Source organism: Rhea pennata, chromosome 5 (genome assembly GCF_028389875.1).
Source record: "Rhea pennata isolate bPtePen1 chromosome 5, bPtePen1.pri, whole genome shotgun sequence".
Taxonomy (NCBI): domain Eukaryota; kingdom Metazoa; phylum Chordata; class Aves; order Rheiformes; family Rheidae; genus Rhea; species Rhea pennata.
Window position 1 is genome coordinate 28534675 of NC_084667.1, and position 26982 is coordinate 28561656.

At 43.4% G+C, this 26982-nt stretch overlaps 1 protein-coding gene across 1 annotated transcript; it reads right to left on the reverse strand.

Annotated features, from left to right (window-relative positions):
* Positions 1 to 2991: 2991 nt before the first annotated feature.
* On the reverse strand, positions 2992 to 22350 carry BDNF (brain derived neurotrophic factor). The gene is made up of 2 exons (XM_062576899.1): positions 22224 to 22350; positions 2992 to 3801 (listed from the first exon to the last, which is right to left on the reverse strand). Exon 2 carries the CDS (start codon positions 3778 to 3780, stop codon positions 3040 to 3042), a length of 741 nt encoding a protein of 246 aa, XP_062432883.1. The 5' UTR covers positions 3781 to 3801; positions 22224 to 22350; the 3' UTR covers positions 2992 to 3039.
* Between the last annotated feature and the right edge of the window lie 4632 nt (positions 22351 to 26982).

The following is a 26982-nucleotide window of genomic DNA, read 5'->3' on the forward strand; positions in this document are numbered from 1 at the left end:
CATCAGATAACTTTGCTGCAAAAGCCAGAGCAAAGTAAAAACTACTGGTTAATGTTTTAATATACTTAATTTACATTTCTGTTCCAAAAATAGTATCTTTTTTTTTTGATATACATTAAAAAAAAAGAAGAAATTGAAGCCATCTTTTCCAGCTACTCTAAGTAAAAGGCATTCTGTAAGTAGTTCCCCCCCTTTTTTTTTAATTACTCATCTAGAAAGTACCATTCAACTGTTTTAATTCTGGAACAGCGTCACCCTTACATATTCCAGGCAAGGAATTCTGAGTTAATGATATATCCATAATTAATTCTGGAAAATCAGGAACTTTCTTTCAAGTACGAATTATGTTTCAACACTTCTCTTTTAGAATTTCATTATGTCAACTGGGAATTATTTTATTCCTGCTTCTGAATTAGATTACTAGTATGTTACAGCTATCATTTCTTCTACAAGTCTACACGAATGATCTGCTTGTTATTCACTCATTAGCATCATCCTTTCCCTTTCCTAGGCAACCAATTCTGATTTTGATGAGAGTCATCATTACACCTAAAGTTTAACTGGAATGGAGCTCATTGATCACTTTGGTTAAGTCTTAATCTTATTAAAGCCAAAATATAACTACAGTTGTCTTCAGTGGTTCCAGAATTTCCATCTCTCTGCAGTAGTTGAGAGTATTGAGTATTCTCTATACTATTGAGAATAATTCCTGTGCAAGGTATGGGTCACTAAATGCATGCGATTATAAAATATATCAAACTAGTGGCTGTGGTAAAATGAAACTCTCCACTAGGCCAAGTTTCAGTTTGCATTAAAACAACTTCAGTGGAAGTTTTGAGTTGTTTCGTTACGGATTTTTTTTTCATTTCTGATGTCTATGTAAGAGCCTGAATATCTGCAAATTGGTCAGGAATGCCTTTTTAAAGAGGTATGCATAACTTTCTCTTATTATGCATCTGCAGGGTAGTACAAATTCACTGGAATACTTCTTGTTCATTGTCAAGCGAACACGTGACTGGTGCAGAAAGTTTTCATTTTACAGTTGGGACAGCTCTACTTTGACAGTGTTCCTAGCAAAGCAGAGGCCCTTCTACCTTAACTATTAGAAATCACTTATTTTACAGGTGATTATATCTTACAGGATGACTTTCTACTAGTATTGATACAAATTTTAATATTAAATATATTCTCCAAACAGAATTATTGGGTGGGAATCATATTTCAAAACAAGCTTTGCCCAGTCCAATTTTTAATGAACAGAAAGGCAGACTAATGCACAAATTCTGCAGTAATATCAGAAGTAGTTACATTTTGCAGCATGTTCTCTCTGTTTGGCTATTTTGTCTACAGGCATCACAAACATAGCATCTGTCTTCAGCGAACTCACTAACGAGCAATTGCAGCCTCTCCGCCCACTGCAGTCAGTGGAAGTGCTACGCGTAGCGCTTTGCCTTACAACTCCGCTCCGCAGAAATACTCCTGTCAGGCTAGCTACGCTGATAGCACAGGGCTGGACACGTGCACCAAAACCTCAGTAGCTGTTAGTCCACCTCTTCCTGAACTTGCTCTTAAACCTTTTCTTCATGAGTACTTTTCATGCCCGTATTTGTTTTAATAAAATACGGCTGACAGCAGAGGAAGAACCACATAAATGAAGGTATGTTAATTGCTTTAAACTAGAGACAGAGCCTTTTTCTACCTCACTCCATAGCTACTTCTCAGGGACCCTCAGGCAAGGGCGCTTTCGCAGTTTCTGGAGTACCATGCTTTGCCGAGGCACTCCAACACTTAGGACTGCTAGCCGTACTCCTCTGCAGAGCAGAGCCCCGCACTACGCGCGCAAAAGCCTCCACTCCCTCAGGGGCTGCACAGGACCACATTCAGCGAAGCTAAAACACTGTTATCTCCCCTTGAACTGGCTAAGCTCTCACGATTTCCCTCGTTCACAATAGTCTCTGAAGACCGTTTTCTGGTGGTATTTCTGTTGTGCTTCAACAAGACATTTGATCAAAGCAGAGAGCCTTTTATTACATTAAAGTCATTGCTTTCATTCTATAGGATACTTCCAATAAGACAAGCTCCAGTTGTATGGTGAGAAGTGAAATATTTTATAAATTGCAACCAATTTCCTTCCAAAGGTGGGGGGGGACCCCAAACACAAACAAACATGGTATAAGCAAATGCAGGTCTCAAAAGACAGCAAATTTTAAAAAAAGGAGGAGGTAGGGGACAAAGGAGAAAAAAAAAAAAAAAAAAAAAAAAAAGATGTTAAGGATGTTGCCAGACAATTAAGTGCTGTCTTTAAGCCTGAAGTTCAACAATGTGAAGTGGAACATCACCATTCTTTTTCAGTTGCCTCTTTTTATTATTTTTTTTGTCAGTAGTTGGACTGCTATTGCAAACACCTTCACAACATACAAAAAACAAATTTTTTTTTTAATCCAGAACGTATAAGGTAAGGATTTTTTTTTTTCTTTTTTTCAATCTCATGGAAGTTTAAAAGCAAAAGAGAAACAGTAAAACTATGACAACAGCACCTTGACATTGTTTTAATTCCAACGCTATCAGAAGTTAAAAGCAGTAAACAGATATAATACTAACAGGAATAAAGATACTTACTGTCTAAAATGTAAACGGAATGTTTTGGTTCGATTTTTTTTCCTGAAAGAGGACAGTTTATCATCAATTCACAATTGAAGCAGCATGCAATTTTATTTTTTTAAATTTTTTATATTTTCAATTCTTGGCAACGGCGACAAACCACAATGTTATCGAGGAATGTAATGCAGACTTTTGGGTTTTTTTTGTTTTTTTTTTTTTTTTTTTGTTTTGTTTTTTTTTTAAGTTGTGCGCAAATGACTTTTGTTCCCCTTCAGGTCATGGATATGTTCAATAAATAGATTGCGAAACCACTGTACTGTATAAACTTAGTTATACATGCAGTCCATAAAATTATTTTTTTACTGAATAATTTACCCTGTTATGTATATATACAAATAGATATTTTTGTCTCCATATAATCTATACAACATGAATCCACTATCTTCCCCTTTTAATGGTTAATGTACATACACAGGAAGTGTCTATTCTTATAAACCGCCAGCCAACTCTCTTTTTATTATCCATGGTGAGAGCTCGCACATAAGACTGGGTAGTTCGGCACTGGGAGTTCCAGTGCCTCTTGTCTATGCCCCTGCAACCCTCTTTCGTGTACCCCTTGGGGTTGCATTTGGTCTCATAGAAGTATTGCTTCAGTTGGCCTTTGGGTACTGGAACTTTTTCAAGGACTGTGACAGTCGCACCAGACATGTCCACTGCAGTCTTTTTCTCTGCCGCTGTTACCCACTCACTCGTACTGTCACATACGCTCAGTTCCCCTCGGCGAGCTGGGTCAGAGTGGCGCCGGACTCTCATGGACATATTTGCAGCATCCAAGTAGTTTTTGTACTCCTCAAGCAGGAAGAGCAGGGGGGGTTCCAAAGGCACTTGACTGCTCAGCATGACTCGCGATGTGTACAAGTCTGCATCCTTGTTTTCCTCGCTGGGCTGCACGTCCCGATCCTCATCTAGAAGCTCCTCTATGACATGTTCAAAAGTGTCTGCCAGCGACGTCAGTCCTCTTGAACCAGCATTGGGCCCGTTTAGGCTCTCCAGAGTCCCATGGGTCCGCAGACCTGGGTAAGCCAAGCTGCCTTGTCCCCTTACACTAGCTTCTTTCATCGGGGCAGCTTTCATGCAACTGAAGTATGAGATAACCATAGTAAGGAAAAGGATGGTCATCACTCTTCTCACTTGGTGGAACTGTTAAGGAGAAGAACAAGAGGAAAAAATATTTAACTTTCAAGGGACAAAGCAACAACAAATCCACCTAAGTTGTCATGAAACAACGTATTTTCTGCAGAGAGCCGTTTCATGCAGCCGCAACTCATTATCAGTGATAAAGCAGTCTTGTATGTACAAAGGTGTTCTTTGATTTCAAGTTTCAGATAAGGCATATGCCAAAAACTAAAAAAAAAAAAACACTGATAATGGAGACTCAGCTTTCTCATATGCCTTCTGCAGTGAGTGTCACACTAGATACTCCATACACTCCCCATTTATTGACAGTTTACACCTATTTCAAGTAATAGCAAAAGCAATAGCAGCAAATGTGGCTATTTAGCAATGCAGCATTTCAGCAGTATGAGGCAGCCTCACACATGTGTTGTGCTACAAAGACCAGGAGCATTGCTGCTCCTGAAGGGCTGCCTGGAGCTGCTCCTGGTCAGCTACCCGTGGCCTGATCTGCCACCGATCAGGCGAGACCTCCCTCTCTAGTGCAAATGCAAATATTTGATTTTGAAAAATCTCTATGCCAGAAATATTTCGTAGTTTTATCCCCACGAAACTGAACAGCACTGGGATAAATTGCATTTGTATTTTTGAAAGCAACTTTCCAAAGACAGGAAGAGGCCATACAATTCTCAGGTCCCAGCAGGTCAGTATCTTGTCTAAAAGTAGAAGGTATGGACACAAATACAGAAGAAAAAAAATGTTGCAGGACAGCACACTTTTAACCATACTAAATTTAAGCTGAAAAGATGGCTTGCATTACATGAATGCCAAGGAAAGGACTTCTAGATTACAGCAGTGATAAATAGCAAGGCTGAAATGACAGAACCACTGTACCATGTTTTCCCAAGGCCACACACTGCCTGTTCTCATGTAGGCAAAACATTTGTTTAAATCAAATTAGATCTCCACAGAGGTTCCTGCCTGAAGCACAGGGCCCAGCATGAGTGCCAAGAGCCAAACCAAGCAGCAGTCCTGTGCCATATTTCATACAGGAGTGGTTTGCCTTTCCTTCTCTCACCCTGCCCAAGGTCTGGAGCACATTACTGGCCATGCTTCAAGGCTCACAGCATGCTGAGCTCTATCCCCATTGAACACCCAGGAGGAGTGAAAAAACGGTATTAACACCCCCCCCAAATCTTGGAATTAACAGAACTCATTCCTATCAGCACTCAGATCAGTTTAACTTGTATGACTGTTCCTTCCCATGTGTTTTGCTTGGTCTTTAAACATTGCAAGTTCCTCAGGGTAGAAATTGTTTCCTCCTGGAGTGTAGAGAACATGCTTCACATACTACTGTAACAAGAAACCCCTGAATCCTGCTGTAACCAAGAGCTAAACCTTAAGGCTGATCCCTAAGTGCTACTATTACATCTATCCAGTCCAGTTGTTATTTTTTTCCCCCTTCGATCCTGGCTCTCCCCAGTTCTGCTTGCTAGAAAGCAATGGCATTGTTCACATTTTTGAAGCAGCAGCTAATGCTTGTTTCTGGGCTTTTGAAGTTCATTCGGAAGTACCTCATACTTGGCAGAACTCATTGGAGTAAATGCTATTTCTGATTGCCAACAGGGTGCTATGTGAAAAGCCTTACTTCATCTCCTGCAAATATGCTGTGGGAAACTAGTACTCTTAAGATTCAAACTTGAAAAGACAATCTATCATAAAACATAAAAGAAAATGCAGCATGTACTGAAAAGACATTACCCAAAATTTAGATCTCAAAATGTACTTAATGAAGGGTTCACAGGAAGAGGGGATTGTTTGGGGGGAGCAAGGCTGAGGTTTTGCCCCCCCCCCCTTTTTTTTTGCTAAACAACATTCATTTTGGCCAAGAAATCTCTCCCCACTAGCACAGCTCTTCATTCATCCCTCCATCCTTCTTCCTGTTTAAAAGTTTATTGTGGCATGGACTTACTAGGATTAAACAAACCTGACATCTGTGACTCACAGGAACAGTGTTTGCTCTAACCATGCAGAACATTAATATTTTGCAGATTTCTTTCATCCTAGGATTTTTGAAACATTTTCCAGAGAATAGTATCAGATTTCTCAGAGGGGAAGAAACAGAGACACTAGAGATGCTGAACACAACAAGGAAGAAAGGCGCCACTCCCCCTTTATCAAAAAAGAAGAGACAAGAAGGAGAAAGGGTTGTTCAGCTGACATACAAAGACTGAGCCAGTGGAGCAGGCAAAATAAATAAATAAATAAATAAAAATCATGCACTCTATTCTGAAAATTATTTTACATACAACTTCAAACAAACAACATGCTTGCTGGGAGCAATGAACAGAACACAGATCTTCTGGCTCCTAATCAAGTTCCCATTATTTTTATTAGAGTACTGCCCAGAAGTCCCAGCCAATAAATATCTTGACTCCAGAGGACAGATTCTGAGCACACAGTACCCAAAAGGGCCAGTCCGAAAAAGGTACGATGCAACACAAGAGGCAGCAGAACAAGCACAAGACAGAAGAGCTCGCACACATCAGCTAAGCACAACACTTAGACACTGAACATTCTCAAACAGGTAGGTGAACGAAAGACAGAGCAGTTACTGGAACAAGCCACATCCTTATCACTGGGTTGTTTATTTATCGTGGTAGCAATAAACTTGAAGGAATTTGAAATTAGCAGAATAGCAGCTGTGCAACTTAACTTGTGTTGAAGACAGAGGAAGAGCAAGTGTGCAGAGAAACCCACCAATTGACTCCAATAATCCCCAAGTTATCTCCTACCAAATGTTGGTGGGTCACCACATCTCACAGTATTTCATGTCTCATGTTAAATTAACCCTTCCTTGATCAGTTTAGCCCTCCACTTAGAAGGGGAAGTGCCTTCCTAAATTTGATCCATTTATATCCCATCCTATGACACCTGACCACCACTATTATCTGGGTTATCCAGAAAGAGAGCACAAATAAGACTCTAAAAACCAACAGCAATAACATGCTGATAAAGACGACCCCTCTTCCTCTCATTTGTTATCAACATAAGCATATGTCAAATTAAGTTGTAGTAGTGCAGAACTGCTAGCAAGTGAACGGAAATAAAACATCTACTTATCTGTAAATGAGTCCCAGATTAAGCACAACTGTGTAAGTAGGATGTGAGAAGATTTTTCTGTGTATGTTAACAATAACTTAAGCAATATACACAGTTCTTGTCATTGGCAGCAAAATTTTATCAAGTGAGTTAATATAAGGAAACAGTATTTTAGTATCTAGGAAGCCTCTTCGTTTTAGAGGTCACAGCAACTTCATAGTAGAAGCAGTTGTTCAAAGTCTGCTAGTCTGTTAATATGTTATAGTGGAGTAAGACTTAAATCTCACTCCATGGGTAAAAACCCACAGCTCATTTTGAATTGACTCATGAAGGCATGGTTCTTAACTCACTTAATGAAGCAGGACTAATACCCCAGTGCAGTGCCAAAAAGGTCAGTGGAAACACTGGATGGCAGCTTTCAGTCCTTTCCCTCCTCCTCCCCAACTATCAAATATTCATTATACGGTAAAGATTAGAAATACTGCCTGCTCTGTTACACTAAACAGCCTGTAAACCCCAGGCACTAACAGACAGCGTACGCCCTTCTGATTATGAACCAGTCACTGTGACCCAGAGTGGAAACGGAATGGCAGAAAGCTGCATTTGTCCATTTCCCAACAAGCTGCTGAATGAGCTACCTTCTTTTTTCATACTGAAAATACCCAATCATGATGAGGCCTGGCATGGAGATGCCTGAACATTTCTGCGTACGCTCACAACTGATGTCTACCTGGTACACAGAGCAACAACCTCTAAGGGAGGTTCACCACAGCTCTTGGAACTTTAGCCAAAGTGAACTGCCCAAGAAAACCTGTTCTGAGCACATCAACACAACTGAATGCCAGACATCATGGAGCAACCACAGCCACTTTTAGTTGGATGCACAACTAGAGGAAAAAAGAAAAAAATGTTGGTTGATATAGCCTCACTCTGTAGTCCTGTAAGGTATCCACTCACTTCTCATCTGTAGGAGATTCAGATTTCTAATTCCCACCTTCCACAAAGACTACTAAAGTTCTTCAGCAGTCCTTCTATTCAACTATGTCATCGTGCATACAGGATGTAAAACTAGTAAGACTTCTCTATGAAATGGAATATTGGTTCTGTTGCTGTCCTATGGACAGCTGCAGACAATGACTACCTGCTTTAAAATAGATATATGCTATTTAAAACAAATACATACTAGCTTCACACAACTCCATCAGGTCACCACAAGATATGGTTGTCAGAAAAAAACATTTGAGTCCTGAATGCAGTCTATTCTCATAGCTGCAAGAACATCCTTCCTTCTTTATTGCAGCACAGCAAAGCAGAAGCCATAAAAAGAGGTCACCCATCATGGACCAGATCTCAGGAAGACATGACCTAGTTTGTACTTCAATAAAGTCCGTAGAATCACAGCCAGAATAAGGCCATGTAATTGTGGCAGTAGTCTCCACTAATAGGAAGGAGGCTCGTTAAATGAAGGTCACGTCAATTATCTACAGCTAGTTTACATATGCAATCAATTACCTATCTGTACTATTTACTTCAATATTTGTATTTAATGAGAAGTCACTAGTTAATTGTTTTAGTTCATTATTTTTTCGTTATTTTAAGCTGAAACATAACTGCTTAACAGCTTGTATTTCCAGCAGGGAAACCTGAGGAATAGCTGTGAACATGAACTTGCTCCTCTTCATCCTGATATTCGAGTGATATGGTTACGAAAGTAGAAATAACTTTCAGCAGTGAATAGATTCATAATGCTTTAATCTCCAGAAAGAAGTGTGCAGTGGAAGACAAAATTAGAAGCAAGGAGACTCATTTTCTGCCTTGCCATTTTCTAAGACCTTTATACAAAAGTTCAATTCACTAAATACTACTGAATGGCACAGGCATGAGTTTCTGCTCTACGCATCATTACCGGAGCGTGTGAACAGATACCAAAATGGGATGCATGTCAGCACATGATTTGCAAAGACTAAATGTACTGAGAACAAATAGTATTAACCTTTAACACATGCATAACTGGATGTCTGACGCACTCTGGTTATCCTTAGGGCTATTTTTGCAGCAAAGTATATAATTAATTTTTATTACTGAAAATAAAGCAACCCCCACCACCAACAACTATACATACACATGCACACCCACACCCAATTTGTATTCTTATAATTTCCTGCTTCATGTCAGGAAGAAGAAACACATTTTATTTTTATTCTCTCATGTTGGTTTTCCCTCAGGTAATAAAATCTTTCTAGCCATAATGCCAGAGACAGCAGAGACCAAGTCAGAACCATTTTAAAGACTAAGATAAATTGCAAGCAAATTTACAAGCAGTTTGTAAACTACAACTTTTAACGTGAGAAACTTTCTCTCACTTTATGTTGATGACTATTGCCTGTGGTACAGCCTCTGGGAAAAGCAAAGAAACTCCAGCAATACTTATTGACTCTGGAGAAATACGCATCTGTTTATGCACCAAAAAGTTTGAGGGGTTCCCAGGTTTCACTGGGCAGTCTCCCCCCCCCCAGAAAAAAAAGTACCAAAAAAAAAAAAAAAAAATCACCACTCCCATTGCCTGGCAGAAAACAGCAAAGAAAATAATGACAAAGTGATAAGGCCACAACATTACATCTCTGATCTTTCACTGAATTACGTGTCAGATAGTCTCCTAGAAACTTTCTTTATACTTTTCTGGAGATTCAAAAAGCCACAGAAAGGGCACATTGCAGCTCCAGAGCTGCTCCAATGTGTACAGACCAGACAGTCCCTTCATTACAAGCATGTCTGAGCTTAAATTTGCCAAGTACCGGACTACAAGGGATTCCCAGTAGGATTTCTTTCAGATGGATCTCAGACCCATTCTGCCCATATGAGAAAACAAGCAGGATCAGTTTTGGCACTATGTACAAGTGAGGGAATAGCAGGCCAGACTCACAGATGGTATCAGAGCTTTCAGAGACAACACCCATAGAAAAGAACAGATGTGCACTATTTTTATACTTTTATAATGGGAATTGATTATTGCGCCAGTGACACACATACTGCTTTTCCAGCTGTTTGAGAGTACCCCTTGTGCGGGATGCTGCAAACTGCACTGTGATCACCGTCGTAAAAAAGGGAAAAGAAACCCAGCTCAAGAAGATACTTACATATGTCACTGTATATATCAAAACGCAATATGCTTTACCGTAACTTTTTTTGCCACAACTAGTTTCATGTAGAAACATCAAACTACATAGTGGAAGTCCCTCTCAAATCAAAAAGCTACCAGCAGGTTTAATTTTGCTTCTCAGGAGTATAGTAGGTAGGGTAACATGCCATACTCTTAAAGCCATGCCAAAAATACTGTCCTGGGGAGATGTGACTTCCAAGACCAAGTCCTAAGCATTAGCAAAATCCAATTTCTGAATATATTTCAGGTTTAGAAAACTGTATGCAGCTGTTTTAGAATATTCCTCATGACAAATTCATGTCATTACTATGTTCATTCAGAAGTAATATTATATGACCCTTCTGTGAAAATAAAGTTCACCTATAGAATAGGTTATCTGAAAAAAACAACCACAAAAATCATTCCATGAAATATAGTTACTCCATGCCAAGGTATTATCCCAGTCCTCCATGAGAGTAGATAATTACAGTTCTCTGAAATCATCCACTTCAGTAGCCATACAGCTTTATATAATGTTAATTCAGCCTGAGCACCGAACATTAGCGCCGAACCTCAGACCTCCAAAGTGGCATATGTGGTTTGTCTTCCATTTCGCTCTGGCTCTGCGGTATGAATACTGTGAAATACTGCGTTGCCTCATCACGGGACTAAGCTGTTCTGCCAAGTACACACATGAAGCTCCTACTGAAGGCAAGGATAATTGGCATCTGTGAGCAGGAACAGAACAGAGCGTGTCGCGTGCAAACTAGCATGAGTTGGAGCCTTAGCGCAGTGTCATGAGTCCAGCAGCCCTGTGACAACCCAGAATCTGCTGTACTACTGGAGCTTGGATCTGAAGAGTGCCTCTAAATTATTGAACAGCATGTAAAACATCCCACGCGCCCATCAGTTCTGCAAGTGGCAAGTTTCCTAGGACCTACAGGACATTATGCACTCAACAGAAACCTAAATGAAGCTTAGCCAAGGAGAACCAATGGTTAAAAAAGGCATGTATCACATGGATCTGTTACCCCTGGGTCAGGCAGGCAGGGCTTTCCCTAGAGTAAAGGATGAGTGCAATCCTTTTGGTGCAAGATACCTACCTTGGCCAAGACCCTGACTGTGGGTGGCGTTGCTGTGAGGGAATACCTTGCTTTTAGCCACAGCCAGTCCTCGAAAGGAACAAGATCAACAGCACATCGTGATGTGCATGAACCAGAAACTGGAAATGCCTGTTGTTATAGGCCTGACAGGTAGTAATAATATGCTTGCATTTGCCAATGGCGCTATCAGTCATCTTTTGGTTGCCCGCCCTCATGTGCCGCTTTCTCTCAACACATGCTCAGCCTAGTCCCTAGCATGGCTTCTCCGTGGAAGGACTTTCCATAAAGGGCAAGAGATAAAAGTTTACACTGAGGTATCGGAACAGCTTCTGGGAGTATTAAAGTCCAAAGCTACATGGGAACAACCAGATCAGAAGCAGAAATCTGTATGCCTGCAAAGCCACCACAATCTACATTAATGGAATAACGAAGAATTTCCATTAAGCAAGGATATAAACACTCCTTAGGAACCTAACCCATCTCTGTCACTGCTGCCTGCAGAATGCTGTTGCGACTGCCCTGCCCTAACAGCTGCTTTCTATCTCTGGAGATAACACTACTGTCAGAAAATTACATTAATACATTAACATAAATGTATTGAAAACACTTTGGCAAAAAGTGCTCTTTTCACCACTGATATTTTACTATGACAACACTGCATCACACTACAGATTTCAAAGTGGTTATCATTTTCATTTGTCTTTTTCAACATGCTTTCATGCTGAAACAAGGCTTTGGTGATTGCTCTGCTTGCTTCTCTGTCCCTTACCTCTTTCAAAAATTTGGGGACGAACTTCTACCAGCCTCAGCAGGTAGAAGAACTCAGATATGAGTTTCACAGACAACGCCGTTTCCACAGCTGCATGAGAACGGGCACGCAGGCAGCAGACAGCTCCCCAGATTAGCACCCCTTCCACTCCCCGCCACTCCCCGCAGTGCGGCAGGCATACTGCGGCCCTTTGGCAGCAGCTGCCGAGCCTGGAAGCATCAGGGCTTACCCACTTGCCACGTGCTGCATCGTTGCTCCGATTTTAGGAGTTTCATAGAGAATCAGGAGGTGTATCTGCCAAAGGTGCAAGCACTGGAGAACAAGCTGCATTAGTTGCACCACCCAAGGGACAAACATTTTAACAGAACGTAAAGAGAAAAGCCTTCAACTTTGCAGGAAGAAGTACCTTATCAAACTCCTGCCTTACCCCGGATGTGTAATAGCGTGATTTCTTTTACAGAGGAACACTACACTGTGATTTCTGTGAACACGGCACGTGAACATGGCACGTTAGTCTCCCCTCCACACACCCCAGAAACTAAAAATGGGAAGTTGCGAGCCAGATAAATCTCATCCCTTTCACCAGCTGCAGTAACCACATGTGGCATCACAGGACACAGTTTCCACTAGGACCACTGGGGTTCATTGCCATAGCATATTTGAGTGGGTATAGTCACTGGCTGGTTTAAAACCATAGCGTGCTATTCACATTTATACCATCTGGGCAGGTGACCCAATATTTGTGTGGTCATGAAATGAGATGGGGCCAACACATGAACTGTCAAGCTAATAGCTGTATCGGAACAAACTGTGGCGGGTTTCAGTGAACCAGCTTCCTCACACCCAAAACTCCTTCGGGATATACGCATATTTGGTAATAAGTATACTCTCGAGAGGAAAGGGGATAAAAACAAACCCAAACAGGAAAAGGTTTGCTAGGTGTGCAGACTGGCTCCTCCCTTCCCCCAACTATATAAGCACAAGCAGCCCAGACATGCCTATAAACAGAAGATCGCAAAAATCCAGCCCAACACAATCCAACTCTCCTCTGTTCTGAACTTAGAGGTGTTTTGTTTCAGAGAACTACACACACATACAGACACACACACGTCCCCAACGGCAGAAAGTGGCTTTGCTGCCAATGTACAGCTCTCACTGCAAGAGCCCTTAAGCTCCCAATGGAAGGTTCATATATGCAATTTCAGTGATTAAATAAACATTTCTTTTTTAAAAAACTTCAATACCTGTCCCTTCCCATAAACAGATTCAACTGCCCTGCAGGGAAGGAGAGCCTCTCTTCAAATAGCTGAGGAGAAGGGAGGGGATAGGGGAAGTTGAGTGAGAAATGTAACATTACTCCATCAAAAACAACTAATCCTTCTCCCTCTCCCAAACCTCTACGCAGTATGATATATTATAGATTGCCTAGAAATCACTGTCCTATCAGAAATTAAAAGCAGAGATGTCTTTTCAGTGATAATGAGGTCCTGTAGCTCGGGGCAGGGAGGAGCGAATAAAAGTCACCAGAGCAGAGACCTGGTACTTATACTGCTGTGTGTCTCCATGCGTAGAACACTTCTTACGGAATATACCATCAAAGCTTGCAAAGAGCTTTGCAAACATTCAACCTCAGCATACTTGGGTGAAAGAGGAATTGTATTAGAAATCCCGTTTTCCTGATGGGTAGGCTGGAGCACATTAAGAGGTTTAAACAACTTACCTAAGACTGCACAGCAAGTCACTGCTGAATCAGGAAAAGACCCCCTCCCAAGCCGTCACTTTAGCCACTACACAAAGCTGCCTTAACCATATGCATCATTCACATATTTTGTAAATCTCTCTATGATAACTTAGATGTCTAACCCAGAAAGAGGCAGGGCAGCTGATTAAAACCTTGGGGGTATTATTTTGAATACATATGCTAGCTCACTTCCATCTGTGTCGTTAATTAGTTCCTGACTGTAGGTTAAATGTAGGGCATGTTGTCACGAGCCTAAGGTGGGGTGGCAGGACCTCCTGCTATTGCCATATGGCTTTCTGTTTCTTCCTTCATTCTTCAGTTTTTAACATCATGCTTCCAATTTGTGGGCTCAATCATTATATAACAAAGAACAACACGAAAAGGAAAACTAGTGTTAAAATAGAAAGATTCTTCACTGTCAAAACCTCCAAGAAGTTTCACTGGGAATGCAACACAACTTCCTGTCTCATCCACAGGCTGCTTTCTCCCAGAGCAAGTTTGCTATGAAATTCAGGAAATAACTATTCCCATAGAGAACTACTACTGCACAAGTAGGTATTTGCCAGCCCTATAAACGCAGAACAGGCAGCTTGCCAGGAACCAAGGGTCAGTCTTAATTCGTATAAAATGGAGAAGAACAAGGCTATGCCCACTCATGACATGGATGCTTGGCCCTTTGAGGGGATGAAGTCAGTATAGCAGTACTCGGTCCTCATCCAAACGGTATAAAAAACTGGGCGGAAGTAAGACCAAGTTCTGTACACTGAATCGTGTTACCTCCACAGCTACATCTTTTTGTTAAAAAAGAAGTATCTCAAGACTGTGCTAGAGAAAACTATAGGTGACACTCTGAAATATGCCTGAAGTCACTAATTACAAAATATGCAGAGTATTGGCAATTCCTTTGCAGTCATTTTCTAGCAGGTACAGCTTGAACACTAACAGGTCTGGTAGTGCTTTGCAACTAAAGACTTGCTCCAAAACATTTAATGTAGAATAGACATCAAAGCTACTTATTGCATTTTCTAGATTTCATTGCCTAGCTGCTGTGCCATTAGCTAGAGGCAAGGGAACCTGCCTCTAGTATTTCTAAGCACAAAATTTTGCAACTTTCATAAGTAACATGAATCAGAGCAAGAAAAAAAAAATCTATAGAAATATCCGTGTTGAACACATCTAATAAAAGAATCAGGTAATCTGACTTCATGCTCTAAGGTTTAGAGAATTCACGATGTCCCATTTGGGTTTGTCACACTCAGAGGAAGACCTCTTTGGAGACCTAGACCTCTAACTCTTTTTTAATCTTATTTTCAGTATGTTTTAATGAAGATACGTGAAACTGACTCACTGATTCTTGTTAAATGCCCTTGCTCATCATCAGTGTTCCTGTTACTTTTGCTGTTGGAATGGCAGAAAGGTGAGGTACCGTCTAGGCCAGCAGGAATTAATCACTGATAAAAAATAAAAAGAGAGAAAAGGACTTAAAATGAGTGTCCCAAGGAAGTCCGCTTTGTTTTGTTGTTTGTTTTGAATTCTGATGCCAATCATAATTTTTGAAGACTAAAGCTGACTTTCGGACTTATGCTAAGTGTTACACAAAATTTATTCAGAGGACATTAAGAAGCACCTGCTTATCTTCTCACATCATTTAATTGGCAACAACCTGCATACACCATACCAGTACCCTCCTGCTTTAAGGACATGTGAAACATGCCTCTTCACCTACCTGTTTTTCAGAAAAAACAAAGACTGAGAAGTTCATATGTGCTTACTTCTAGTTTGGGTTCAACCTATTATAAAGGGCAGTTATGATGTTCAGCAGTGAATCCTTAGTGCACTACAGTTTCCTGGCACCAGTTGTGGTTAAGTTTCCTTTGCCAGTTTGAACTTGTTAGTGGCTTTGCCTCCCCTTTGGGCTCATACTGGTTTTCAGTTCAAATTCTATCAAACAGCATTTCCTTCTTGGCATTTATGGCTCAGTCAAACTGGATTATCAACTGAAAAGGAATGTAAATAGCAAGTGAAGATCCAAGTTCTAATGCAGGCAGCCAGCAGGCACAATTATTGAGAAATAACACGAAACAGGTCCTGTTGGTCATCCCAACAGTGCCCATACTGGCATTTCTGTAGTTTGGTGACAGCTATGACTAAGGGGAGGTTAGTTTACCTACTAACCCACCCCTTGAATAAAGTTTAGATTTCTTTTCATCTCAATATATCAAGTCCTGAACATTCATTCAGAGAGCCATGTCCACTGTAAAGAAAGGTAAACTAAACCATATGGATACTCAGTGTTGTACCAAGTTCAGAAAGTAAATGGCATAACTGACTAAAGAATCCAGAGATTATAACCTTTAGTTCCCTGATCTAAGCAAAACTGCATTTCTCCAGGAGCTGTTATGTTTAAAGAAGGCAGTGTTTTGATCATGTTAGATAAGGCACAACATGTGCTAGAGTTGGCAGAAGATTATGTTTAACTCTCATTTATAGATATATGTACTACGGGAGTCGGTAGAAAAGGATGCTAGCCTTGTTCTTAGAACTGTATCCTTCAATGCAGCAACATGCTCAGTCTTTTGCATGCAGAGCTAATAAAGAGCTTTTAGCAACACTTTACTGAAAACTTTTCCTAATGGGTTCTTTTGCCAGACTCTTCTTGCTATGCTACATGGCCATAAAGGACTATAAGCCCACCTGTAACCCAGCGCATACGCCAGAAGGGCAGAGACTGGATGGGAAACTCCAGGTGAACCAATGGTAGTTTTTAAAACACTGCTTTGGTACAACTGCTCTCCCCAGTCAACATAGTGTGGTACAAACAGTCTGCAGTTGCCTCTTTACTTGAATGGTAAATGCCTGTGTCACAGCTCCTCAGTTTCCCCACAGGAAAATTCAGGTCCCTCAGAAGCTATAAATTAAACACTTACCCTGATATACTTTGCACTGAGAGATCTAAAATACTTTAAGAAATTATCAAATATCATCTCCTAGAAAGATACCCTGTATATGCAGTAGGCTAGTGACTTGGTACTTTCAAGGTTCGAGGAGATGCGAGTTCGCAACTTCTGCTGGGTTTTAATTGTATTGTGTTTCTTATTCATTGTGCATTTTGAAAGCCATAAACTACCGGTTATTCTAAGAGCCCCAAAATGTACTGTTTCTACAAATGTCAGAGGAAATAACTGCACATAAGATTGAGTTCAGTGGTTAAAGATGGCACATCAATACTCTTTATAAGCTGTTCTTAATAAATTGAGAACAGTGCTTATTCTACTCTCTCAAGTGCAAGCTTTCCTCCACTATAGCCAAAAAATGATACACCAAATGTATAAGTGAGAAGTTGCAGGTTCAAAACAAAGTTGCAAGTTCAAAACAAAACAGCAAATTATATCTTAAAGAGCCAGACTGAGTGGAAAAAAACAAACAAACAAACAAAAAAAAACAAAAACGTTTATTCCATTTTGTTAGGTCTAGGGCAGCAACGAAATACCTACGCATCTAATTTAACCTCAGTACTGAATTTTGAATTTGGGAAAACCTTGGATCTAGTGAAACCACTCTAAATGCTGTTGTTTGAGTTGATACACAAAGAAAATCAGAATTTCTTCTGTTCCACCAAACATCTATGAAAGGATGTCCCCTACCAAGTAATTTCAATGAGTTAGAAAACAAACAAACAAAAAACTTAAGGGACTGGTTTTATATTGCAATTATTTGGTGGAAGCTTTGGACACTAAGTATCACCAACACCTGCAACAAACCAGGATAAATCTGACTTGCAAATATTTCCTTAGGTATAGCCTAAAGTTCTGTCAGTACATGATTTACTGAAAGTGATCCTTCTTGTTTACATCTTTAACCCACACATGGAAAACTGTGCAAAGATTAGTTACCTGCATCACCAGAATAGGATTCACAGGTACCACCTTAGTTACACCAAGCTATAAAAAGGGCGCCGGCTCCCACCCACAAAACTTGCTGCTGCCTAATAAAAACAGCCGGGATTAGCAGCCTCCGTCATTCTAATTGGCAAGAGTCACACACGCAAGACAGCGCGTTTGCACTGTGCATCTCTAGGTGGCAGTAGCTGCTCAGATTTTGAGGTATCAGGAGATGCTTATCTCAAATTTAGCAACCAGCTTTCCTCCCATCCTCCGCTCCTAATTTGAAATGTGACCCCCCCCATCCCCCACCTCTTCATAATTTATAGTAGTCTGAAGCTGAGTCACAAGGATTTCTCCATTTTCCTAATCAAGTACACAAGAAAAGAAGAAATGAACTGCCAAAGCATTGAGGTAATTTATAGTGTAGAGCACTGAAAGCTACAAGTCGATCAAAGGACTCTGAGAAACAAATATAAGAACAATCATGCCTTCTGTTCCGTACAAATGCCACGGCCAGAAATAACTGTCCTAATTAACTGGTTTCAGAAAAAAACGACTCCTCCGAAAGAAGCAATGTTTTTAATGGGGAAAGTATACAACTGCTACAGCTTTATGACAGCTGTCACTGGGTCACGGGAATTCACTACATGGAGTTTCCTTTTGCTTTTTCTAGTTGTCCATGGTGCTCACCTTCAGACAGCTGTGTCCATTAGTGATGCCTCAACTACGTTGTAATGGGATGTTGCATCACCATTAAGGTAAGTGTTACCAGAGGATTACAATTGTGTCTAGTCAGGATCATTCTAGAGAATCCTATGTTTACAATTAATAAAGGGTAGAAACTGTGATTCAGTTAAATCCATAACACCCTCAGTATTTCAGACTTCAAATTAGATGTTAGCTATTACATTTGGGTGTAGCAGTTCAACTCTGCCAGTCTACAGTCATCTGATAATTAGGTCCTAAGGGTTGGGGGGAGGGGAGGGAAAAGAAAAGAAAAGAAAAAGAAAAGAAAAGCCCAACAAAAATGATCCTGGCCCTACAGATCACCCACACTTTATGCATATGACTATTTGCCCTGTTGTCATAGATGCAACACTTAAACAGTGCTCCTTGTTTGTCTGATTAGAGTTTAGGCTTATAAACAACATGGCCAGCCTAAGGAGTACACAGATCATAAAATAATGACTATGAAACTGAAGTGTTTTTTCCTTTATTGTGTATGTTAATATTTCCCACTCTACTAGTATAAGGATTTATTCTGGTAAGACACTGTACTAGAGTTGCTGGTATAGGAATATCTGTTATTTATTATTTGCAATACTGTCAGTAACACAGTGCTGCAGAGTCCTTGCCAGGGACGAAAACTGAACTAATAAGACGACAGACAAAACAGTCTCTACCCCATGCAGCTTACAATCAGAAAGAAGAAAGATGGATAAAGGATATGGACAAGAGTAAGGTTTGTGAGCTGATGGACAGAGGGCACAGCTTGCCAGTGACCAGCCCCAGCCCAGCTTGCACGTGGGGCAGCTTGCTTAGCGCGCATCTCTACTGCTCCCTACCACCAGGGACAAAAGCACTGTTACTTCCCAGGTGGGACTGGAGACAGCACGTTATGGAGCTACTACTTCATTTAAGCAGTACACAAGAAGAGCCTAGCGTCAGTGCTTTAAAAGCTTCCTTTTAAAGGCTGTTCACAGCTAAGCATTACCAAGAATGCCAGTGTATGAACCGATCTCAGAAACAAGTTGAGTTTCCCAATTAAGCAGCAATTCAGCTATTTAGGAGGAACCAAGCACTCACAACATGTGCTTGAAAACAGGTCAAGACAAGTTAGTAATTAACCTATTAAAAGCATATATCCTCTTCTCAAGGCACGTCCACCAATTCACACAATGCCTAACGTGAGATTTCTCACGTGGGCAGAAGACACATTCTTAGAACAACATTTCAGCCTTTTACACAAACCAGGAAGGCAAATATATGACATATTTATTTATTTTAATACCACCACACTTGTTCTAGCAGCGTGAGTTGTTTCTCATCTTTATTTGGGCTTCTGCACAGAAGCGATTACAGTCTTCTGCTCACAACTTCTTGTAGCCTGCTTTTATATTGCAACCTGGGAAAGAGCCATGAACAGAGCAAAACATGTAGCTCCTTACATTTTCTCATTGTAACAGTAGAAGAACAGTAAAGAAAGTATTACAGACATTGCAAGGAGTTTTAACAGCAGCTAATTTCAGTTTGGCATTATCACCATATGCATAGCTTTAAACCTAACGCACTGCTCCTTATTTTCCTCTATATCGTCACATTTTAATGAATCTTGACAATCCTGTGCATCTCAGCACTACGTTTTGTAGTATTCCTGCGTACTGTAGTACTCCTGTAGTACTACAACATAATGCTTTCTTAAAAGCACATTGCCGAAATTGAACTTGTTCAGTTTAGCCTCTCCTGAGATAAAAATCATTGCCCATTTTGCTCCACTATTTCCCTTATTGTATCTGTATCATTCAGATAAAGTATTCTCGATCCTTCTGCGCTGGTCTACCCTAACTTTAGGGCCAAATAATGCCAGGACCTACTGTACAGTTCTAGAAAGCAAAGAACACTTGCTATCTGAACAGAAGGCACACAACTTACAAATGGGTTTTCCCAGCTGTGGTTCAGCAAAGTTGAACATTTAAGTGGTAGTACTACAGCAGAAAATTGTTTTTGAGTTACAGAGCCCTGCAGAAAGGCTCCTCTTGTATCAATTTTCATTACATAAATAACGGCTATCAGCTCCTTCAAGCTATTTGCTACCTGAGGCGAAGCTGTGGCTTGCCCTGAGACCTGCGCGGGGGCAGCACCCTGCGCGGCGGGAGCGGGCCAAGGAGCGGCAGCGTTTGCCTCCCCCTTCCCCGCACACCAGGCTTGCTCACCCAGCTAGCGTCCCGCCACGCCACGCGCATCCTGCTGTCACACCTGGGGCGGCCACGACCTCTCCTCGCCTGCCGCGCCACCCTACATGCGTCCCGGGTGAAGGCAGCGCACCCCGTCTGCACGCTCACGGCCTGTCGCACCCCGGCCGCAGTCGGGCCGACGACAGCCGCCGGAGCCGGATCTCCACGCAAGCGCTCGCAGGCGGTCCTCCTGCGCCGCAAGGGCCGCCACTGATTTCTGTTAGACCATCCAAAGGGCACTACCTGACACCGACGCGGGGAAGAGAAGCTGGCGCTGAATCGATACGACGACCTTTCAGTTTGGGATGGCGGGGTACACGCACAAAGCAAACCCTCGGCTTGGGCGAGCAACCGCCAACTTAGGCCAACTTAGTTGGGTGAAAGCTGCTTACGTCTACGAGCAAGTGATTTGTCGTCTAGCCCTGTGCTTGTATCCGAATGTATACGAAGACAACCATGAAATTCACTTAATGTACTTATCACACCATGAATTAAAGATTACATAAATACTTGCTCAAGAAAATGTATCACTAGGATAGATTCTTTGCATTCATTAAAACTGTGTTACTAGAAACATAAATAAGTAATGACTATCGATCTTGCAATAGTAATAACCTCAGAACAGCAAACTGCAACAAACTGAAAAGTACCTATTTTAACTGTAATGTACAAATCAAGACACTAATAGCACCTCTTACAGAAATAAAGAAAAAGATTGTGGCCTGCAACCATAACACCTCATGCTTTTAATCTTATAAAAGTAATACAAGGGAAAAAAAATCAGTGGGAAAGTGCAAGGCTTTCAAAACATTAATTAAACCCTTGGCCAACCAGCAAAATTCCCTGTCTCACGCCAATTTCTTTTTGGCTGGAGGATAAATGTTTTCCATATCAGCAAGAAAGTAAAACAAACCAAGAACACCTAAGCTTTTCCCTCTCTCCTTCCTTCTCCCCAGTACATTAGGGAATGCAAACATATCATTTGAACTTGCTCAAAAGCAAACAAAAAAATTCCTCTTTAGAAAGCATCCCGCTCTCCGATTGCCCACAACGGTTCACGGAGGGCTTTCGTACTCGCTCTTCAGCCGAACCCAGTAGACGCGGAGGACAAAGCCTTTATGGCACAGGAATTCCAGTTATGGTAACCAGCATGTTTTAAATTCCAGGAAAGGTTACATTTCAACAAGTGTCTCTTTCCATGCACGTCTCGCACCTCCCCGGCGGCGCGGTGCGCGGCCCCACGGAGCACGGGGCGAACACGCGCGGCGCGGCCCTGCTGCGCGCTGCCCCCCGCTCAAGCCCAGCGGCGGGCGACACGCGAGTTCACACTGCCGCCGGGCAGCGCTTCCCGCCGCCGGGCGCCGCCGCCCCGCCCCGCCGCCCGCGGGGCGCCCCCGCGCGCCCGCCGCCAGGGGGCGGCCCCCGCCGCCCAACGGCCGCCCAACGGCCGCCGAGCCCCGCGCCGGGAGCGCGCCGCGCCACGCGGGCGGGCTGCGGCGCCCGGCGCGGCGGCGCTGCCCCACGCGGCCCTCCTGCCCCTCGGCCCGGCCGCGGCTCCCCGCGCCCAGCGCCCCGCCGCCGTCCCCGACGAAAGCCCTTCGGGGTCGCCGCGCCCGGCGTCCCCGGCCGACAGGTGCGGGCCGGCGCGGCCGCAGAGGAAGACGCCAGGGCTGGGAGCGCCGCCCGGCTCCGCTCCGCTCCGCGCCCCGGCCCGACTCGCGCCCCGCTCTCAACTTGCGCGGCGGGGCGCCGCGTACCTTGCCGTCCACACAAAGCCTGGCCGGGTCCCCTCCGGGAAGTCACATCCTCTCCGGGGCGCCCAGTGCCGCCGGCCGCCTCCTGCCGCCCCGGCAACACAGGAGGCGGCTCAAGTGTCTCATCAAAGCTTTATGAGGGGCGGGAGGGCAGCGCCGCGCCGCGCCGAGCCCAGCCGCGTCCCCCCGCCGCGCCGCGCCGCCGCCCCGCGCCGCGCCCCCCGCTCGGGCACCCGCAGCCGCCGCGCCTCCGGCCAGCGGCTCCGGCGGGCCGCCGCCGCCCCGCGCCGTGCCGCGCCGCCCCGCCGGCCGCCCCCGCCCCGCCCCGCCCGGCCCGGCCCGGCCCCGCCGCCGCCCCGGGCGCGGGTATTAGTTTACTTGTTAGTGTATTAAACAAACCGGATCCATTTAAATATCGCTCCCGCACTGACCCCGTCGCGGCGTGCCTATGGAGACGGCAATCAAGATAATAACGCGCATTGTTTATTGATGAGCGCCGCGGCTAACGTTACGCCGGTGCCTTTCTGGAGACGCGCCGCGGGCGCGTAGGCTCAACCTGGAGACTCCCCTCCCTTCCCTTCTCCTCCCTTCCCTTCCCCTCGCTTTTCCTTTCCCTTCTCCTCCCTTCTCCTCCCATCCCTTCCCTCCTCCCTTCTCCTTCCATCCCTTCCCTTCCCTCCCGGCCCTCGAGGGCCGTAGCCCACCTCTTGCTTTTGGCGCTTGCCCATAAAGCATGTGGCATCGCCGAGGAGAGGCCCCAAGTGGCTCCGCCAACGGCTGCGGGCGGCCGGGGCTGGCTTTCCTCGTCCCCCCGCTTCCCGAAAGTCTGCCTTGCCGTTTCCCCCTTCCGCGCCGGCAGTGAGTTCCTGAGGGCAGCGGGGCGAGGAAGGGGCCATACGGGCGTCCCTGCTCGCGCCCCGGGTTGGGGAGCGCGGTGGCTCGCTGCTGCCTTCAGACAGCCTGCCGGCCTGCGTGCTCTCGCTGCGAAACACCTGCGATCCTCAGATCAGTCAAGTAATAAAACACCCCAGGCGTTTGAAATCTGAGCATACCTGAGGCCTTCTATATAAAGCAACCTTTAATATATATTAAGGGAAACAGTCCTGGTGGTTAATATCCTTTGCAGCTTTAAGAACTTTTTTTTTTTTTTTTTTTTTTTTTTTAAAAAAAAAAAAGATTGTGTTTAAGTACCACGTCACAGTCCTCGGCCTTGGAGGCTCAGCTGAGCATGTCTGGACCAAAAGTGCCCCTGAGCTGTGAAGCCAGTTGCACGTTTTTTGTCCCAGGGATTCCCAATCCAAATCAACTCAATTTGCAAGAAAAGAGATGTTTTTTAAAAGTCCCAGCTAGTGGCCTGGGCCTGGGAAATGACACTCAGCTCTCCCTCTCTGACATCTGGTCACTGATACTGGCAACTCCTCAGGCCAAGTCCTACTCAGTAATGTCTGTAATATTCATATTCTGACATTTGGAGTATATCAGCCTTTTTTTTTGGTCCATAGTATCACTGTATAACTTTATATCTTTTAGTGATACCACAAGGTGGACATGCAAGTGGGATTTTGAACAAGAGGATTGTAACCAGCTTACTTATATTGTGCATTTCATTTTGCAGTTTAGACTTACACCTGTGATACAATTCAGCTTTATAGGCATGGCTGTTTTACTATGGGCGCCTGATTTTGCTGGAGATAGCCACGTTTTAAGCAGCTTTTTTTTTTTTTTTTTTTTTTTTTTACCTAGCAATAAGACCAAGACAGCATAGTTTTAATATTCTGCATTCATAAGACTGTGCCTGCAAATATTTGAGTGATCTACCATTCATGTTTAACAGCAGCAGCGGCTACTTTAATTAGCTGAAATGTAATACATTACACACATGTTATTCCTAGAGGAAGGACTCTTCTTGCACACTAGACATGCAGATGAGCAGTAGCGAATATCATGCTTTAGAGACGTGGAAGCATCTGCCTACTTGTTCTCCAGTGTGAACGAGGAAGCACGCGTTCTGAAAAAGTCTACTTTTAGCCACGAGAACAAGTTTTTAGTTTTGGAAAGGAAACACATTATGGGCTGCCTGACAAATCCTCGCTCTGTGGTGCACCCCTTCAGCTGAGCTCTGCTAGCACGAGAGCCATAAATCCCAGGCAATGGTATGCTGAAGTTCCCATTTTGCTTCGGTACCGGCCTCCTGCCTTTGCCCTGGTACAGAGATTTTCCTGGGGAAGAGGTGTGGCCAGAGAGCTACCACATCTTGCTGATATAATCAGCCCTTTGGGAATTATTACCAGCCAGTGCTTGATTACTAGGAAAATGAAAAAGCCATGTGAGTAGTGATCGGCCTGGATTTTAATGCCCATACAATCTGGGCTCCTTATTTTTCAGTCAGACGTGGACTTCAAGGAGAATTTTGTATGAGTGAGCCCCCAAAAGATTGGTTTGTAAGGTATTAGTTTGTGAAAGCACCAACATACATCAGAGACACTTCCCCCATCAGATCTACCCTTTCTTTTTCCACAAGACGTACCATAAGCTTAGAGGTATACACAAACTCTGGCCTCCAAAATTCCCCTTGTAAGGATCAGAGATCTGATGTTATCTCATGACTTCCTGAGGAGCCTACAAAGCATTCTCTTACTGCATTTTTCTATGCAGTTGCATCTGAAAAATGGTGTCTCCCAACCTGCGTTGGGAGTAGGTGTGTTTTCCTCGTTTGGCTTTTGCGGGCATACGTGTGTGCCGAGGAAAGCCGTGCTGCCATCCACCTGCACAGGAAAGGAACAGGCAGGCAGGCCCCTCGCTCAGTATTTCAGCCAGCATGTCCGGCTCTTAGTGTCCTTGTCAAGGCATGCCCACCTTACAACATCTACCTCGAAGCCAAGGCGAAACTTCCTCCTATGCCTAACTAGTTAAAATTATTTTTTTACATACACAAATTACACTTCCCCAGTTTTTTACGCAGCAACAGGGAAAGTAAGAGAGAATAGAAATAAAAGTTGTCGATCAGTATAATGCTGATTTATCCCTGCAGCAATACCAGACTGCTTGTAAGGGGCCAAGACCATTGCTTTTTTGCTGAATTCAATTTAAACTGTAGCATGGGCACTAATGATGCAGTAGATGGTATAAAGAGGAAAGCAGAAGCATGCACATCTGGTTTCTGTCTCTGTGGAAGTTATGCATTAAAGTGATTGATGTACAAAGTCCAAGTTTACTGATAAACTAATTGTATGATAAAGTAGTTTGTGGGCCTCTTGAATTCCGCCATTGCAATTGTAAGAGAAGCAATAAAAAAGTCAATATTTGAAAAGAATAACATTCTTAAAATGTCCATAGTTAGTCAATAGGTGATTTAGTCTCCTCGCTCCTACAAATGTATCTTTATGCTCCCTGTTTTATTAATGTACTATCTCAACCTGTTTTTTTAAGAGAAAAAGGTCAAGAAGCTACAATTTGGACTCCTTTTCACTTGGCTGTCAGGAAATATAAACTAATCCTGATTACACAAATGAGTATGATGTTGATGTACTTGCGTTTTGACACCGGAGTATTTTTTCTATTAATAATTTTAATTGGCTGAGGTCAGTTCTTATATCACTAAAAGTATTTCATGTTTAATTATGTTTATGCATGTTTCCTAGTTACCTATCTTTGCTATTTTTTCACATTAAAGGAGTGGAAAGTTCATTGAAATAAACTTTTCCAGCTCAAGCAATGCTAAAAATTGCAGTGAGCTATAAACACGATTGGAGGTTGCACGTCGCACGTTGCGTTTGCAAAGAGCTGACGGGGCGGTGACGCCGCCGGATGATGATTCAGCCATCGCAGCACGCGCAGGGTGGCAATTTATTCTCCACACCGGCATCAGCGGCACCAGGAAACCCTCAGCGTCTCCTAGGATCAAACCTATGTTTCAGAATTTGTTCTGATACATGATGCAAAGCCCTTGCAATTGCTCAGTCTAGGAGTGAGCAAAGGTGGCAAACACTCCCTGCCCACCCCGCGCCAGCTGGGGCCGATCACGTCACGGCTCCCTCCGGGCCACGGCCAGTGCTGGCATTCATACTACGCGGCTTCATGGCTCAATTTGTTAATTTTCATCTCCTAAGGGCTTCCTGTGACTCTGGACTTCAAAAGCCCTTCTGGGGAGTCAGGGTATGGCGCCATAAACAGTGCAGGCTACATGCGCTTGGTACCAAGCATAATTTTACCCTCCATGAATGATGTCTGCTGAGAAGGGTTTCAGTCTCATTTCAGCAGAGGAAGGACTACGTGAAACAGCAAAAGCAGGAATATGCAACCAATATCTTTCATGAGACATAGTTTGTGTGCTACATGTGTACATGGCAAAGCAGGGAAATCTGCCCTTTTAACCCCAGGCACTGAAGCCACATTTTTCATGAAGAAAATGTTATCTAATGCTCAGAATCATCACCGTGCAGCTACAGAAAAAGAGATTTTTTTTTAAAAAAAAGTCCAACAAACAATTAAAATAGTTGGTATCTCCTCACGTCTGCTAGAGGTATGCCAGCTTTCTGTCACCTAGGGGGATTAGTGCCCTGGGTCTTGTCCCGTGCCTTCTGGTGGATGATTGCAGCACCGTTTGTGTGCCTGAAGCTGCACAGAGCTCTGTGATAGGTGCAGGTTAGTTTTTGCAGTGAGGGCTCAGGTTGAAGCATTCAATTCGCCAGGTGTGGGCGAGCACCTGCAGGGCAATGAGGTCTGCAGGAAAGCGGAGGAGGCAGGTTTGGGGTGTCACAGA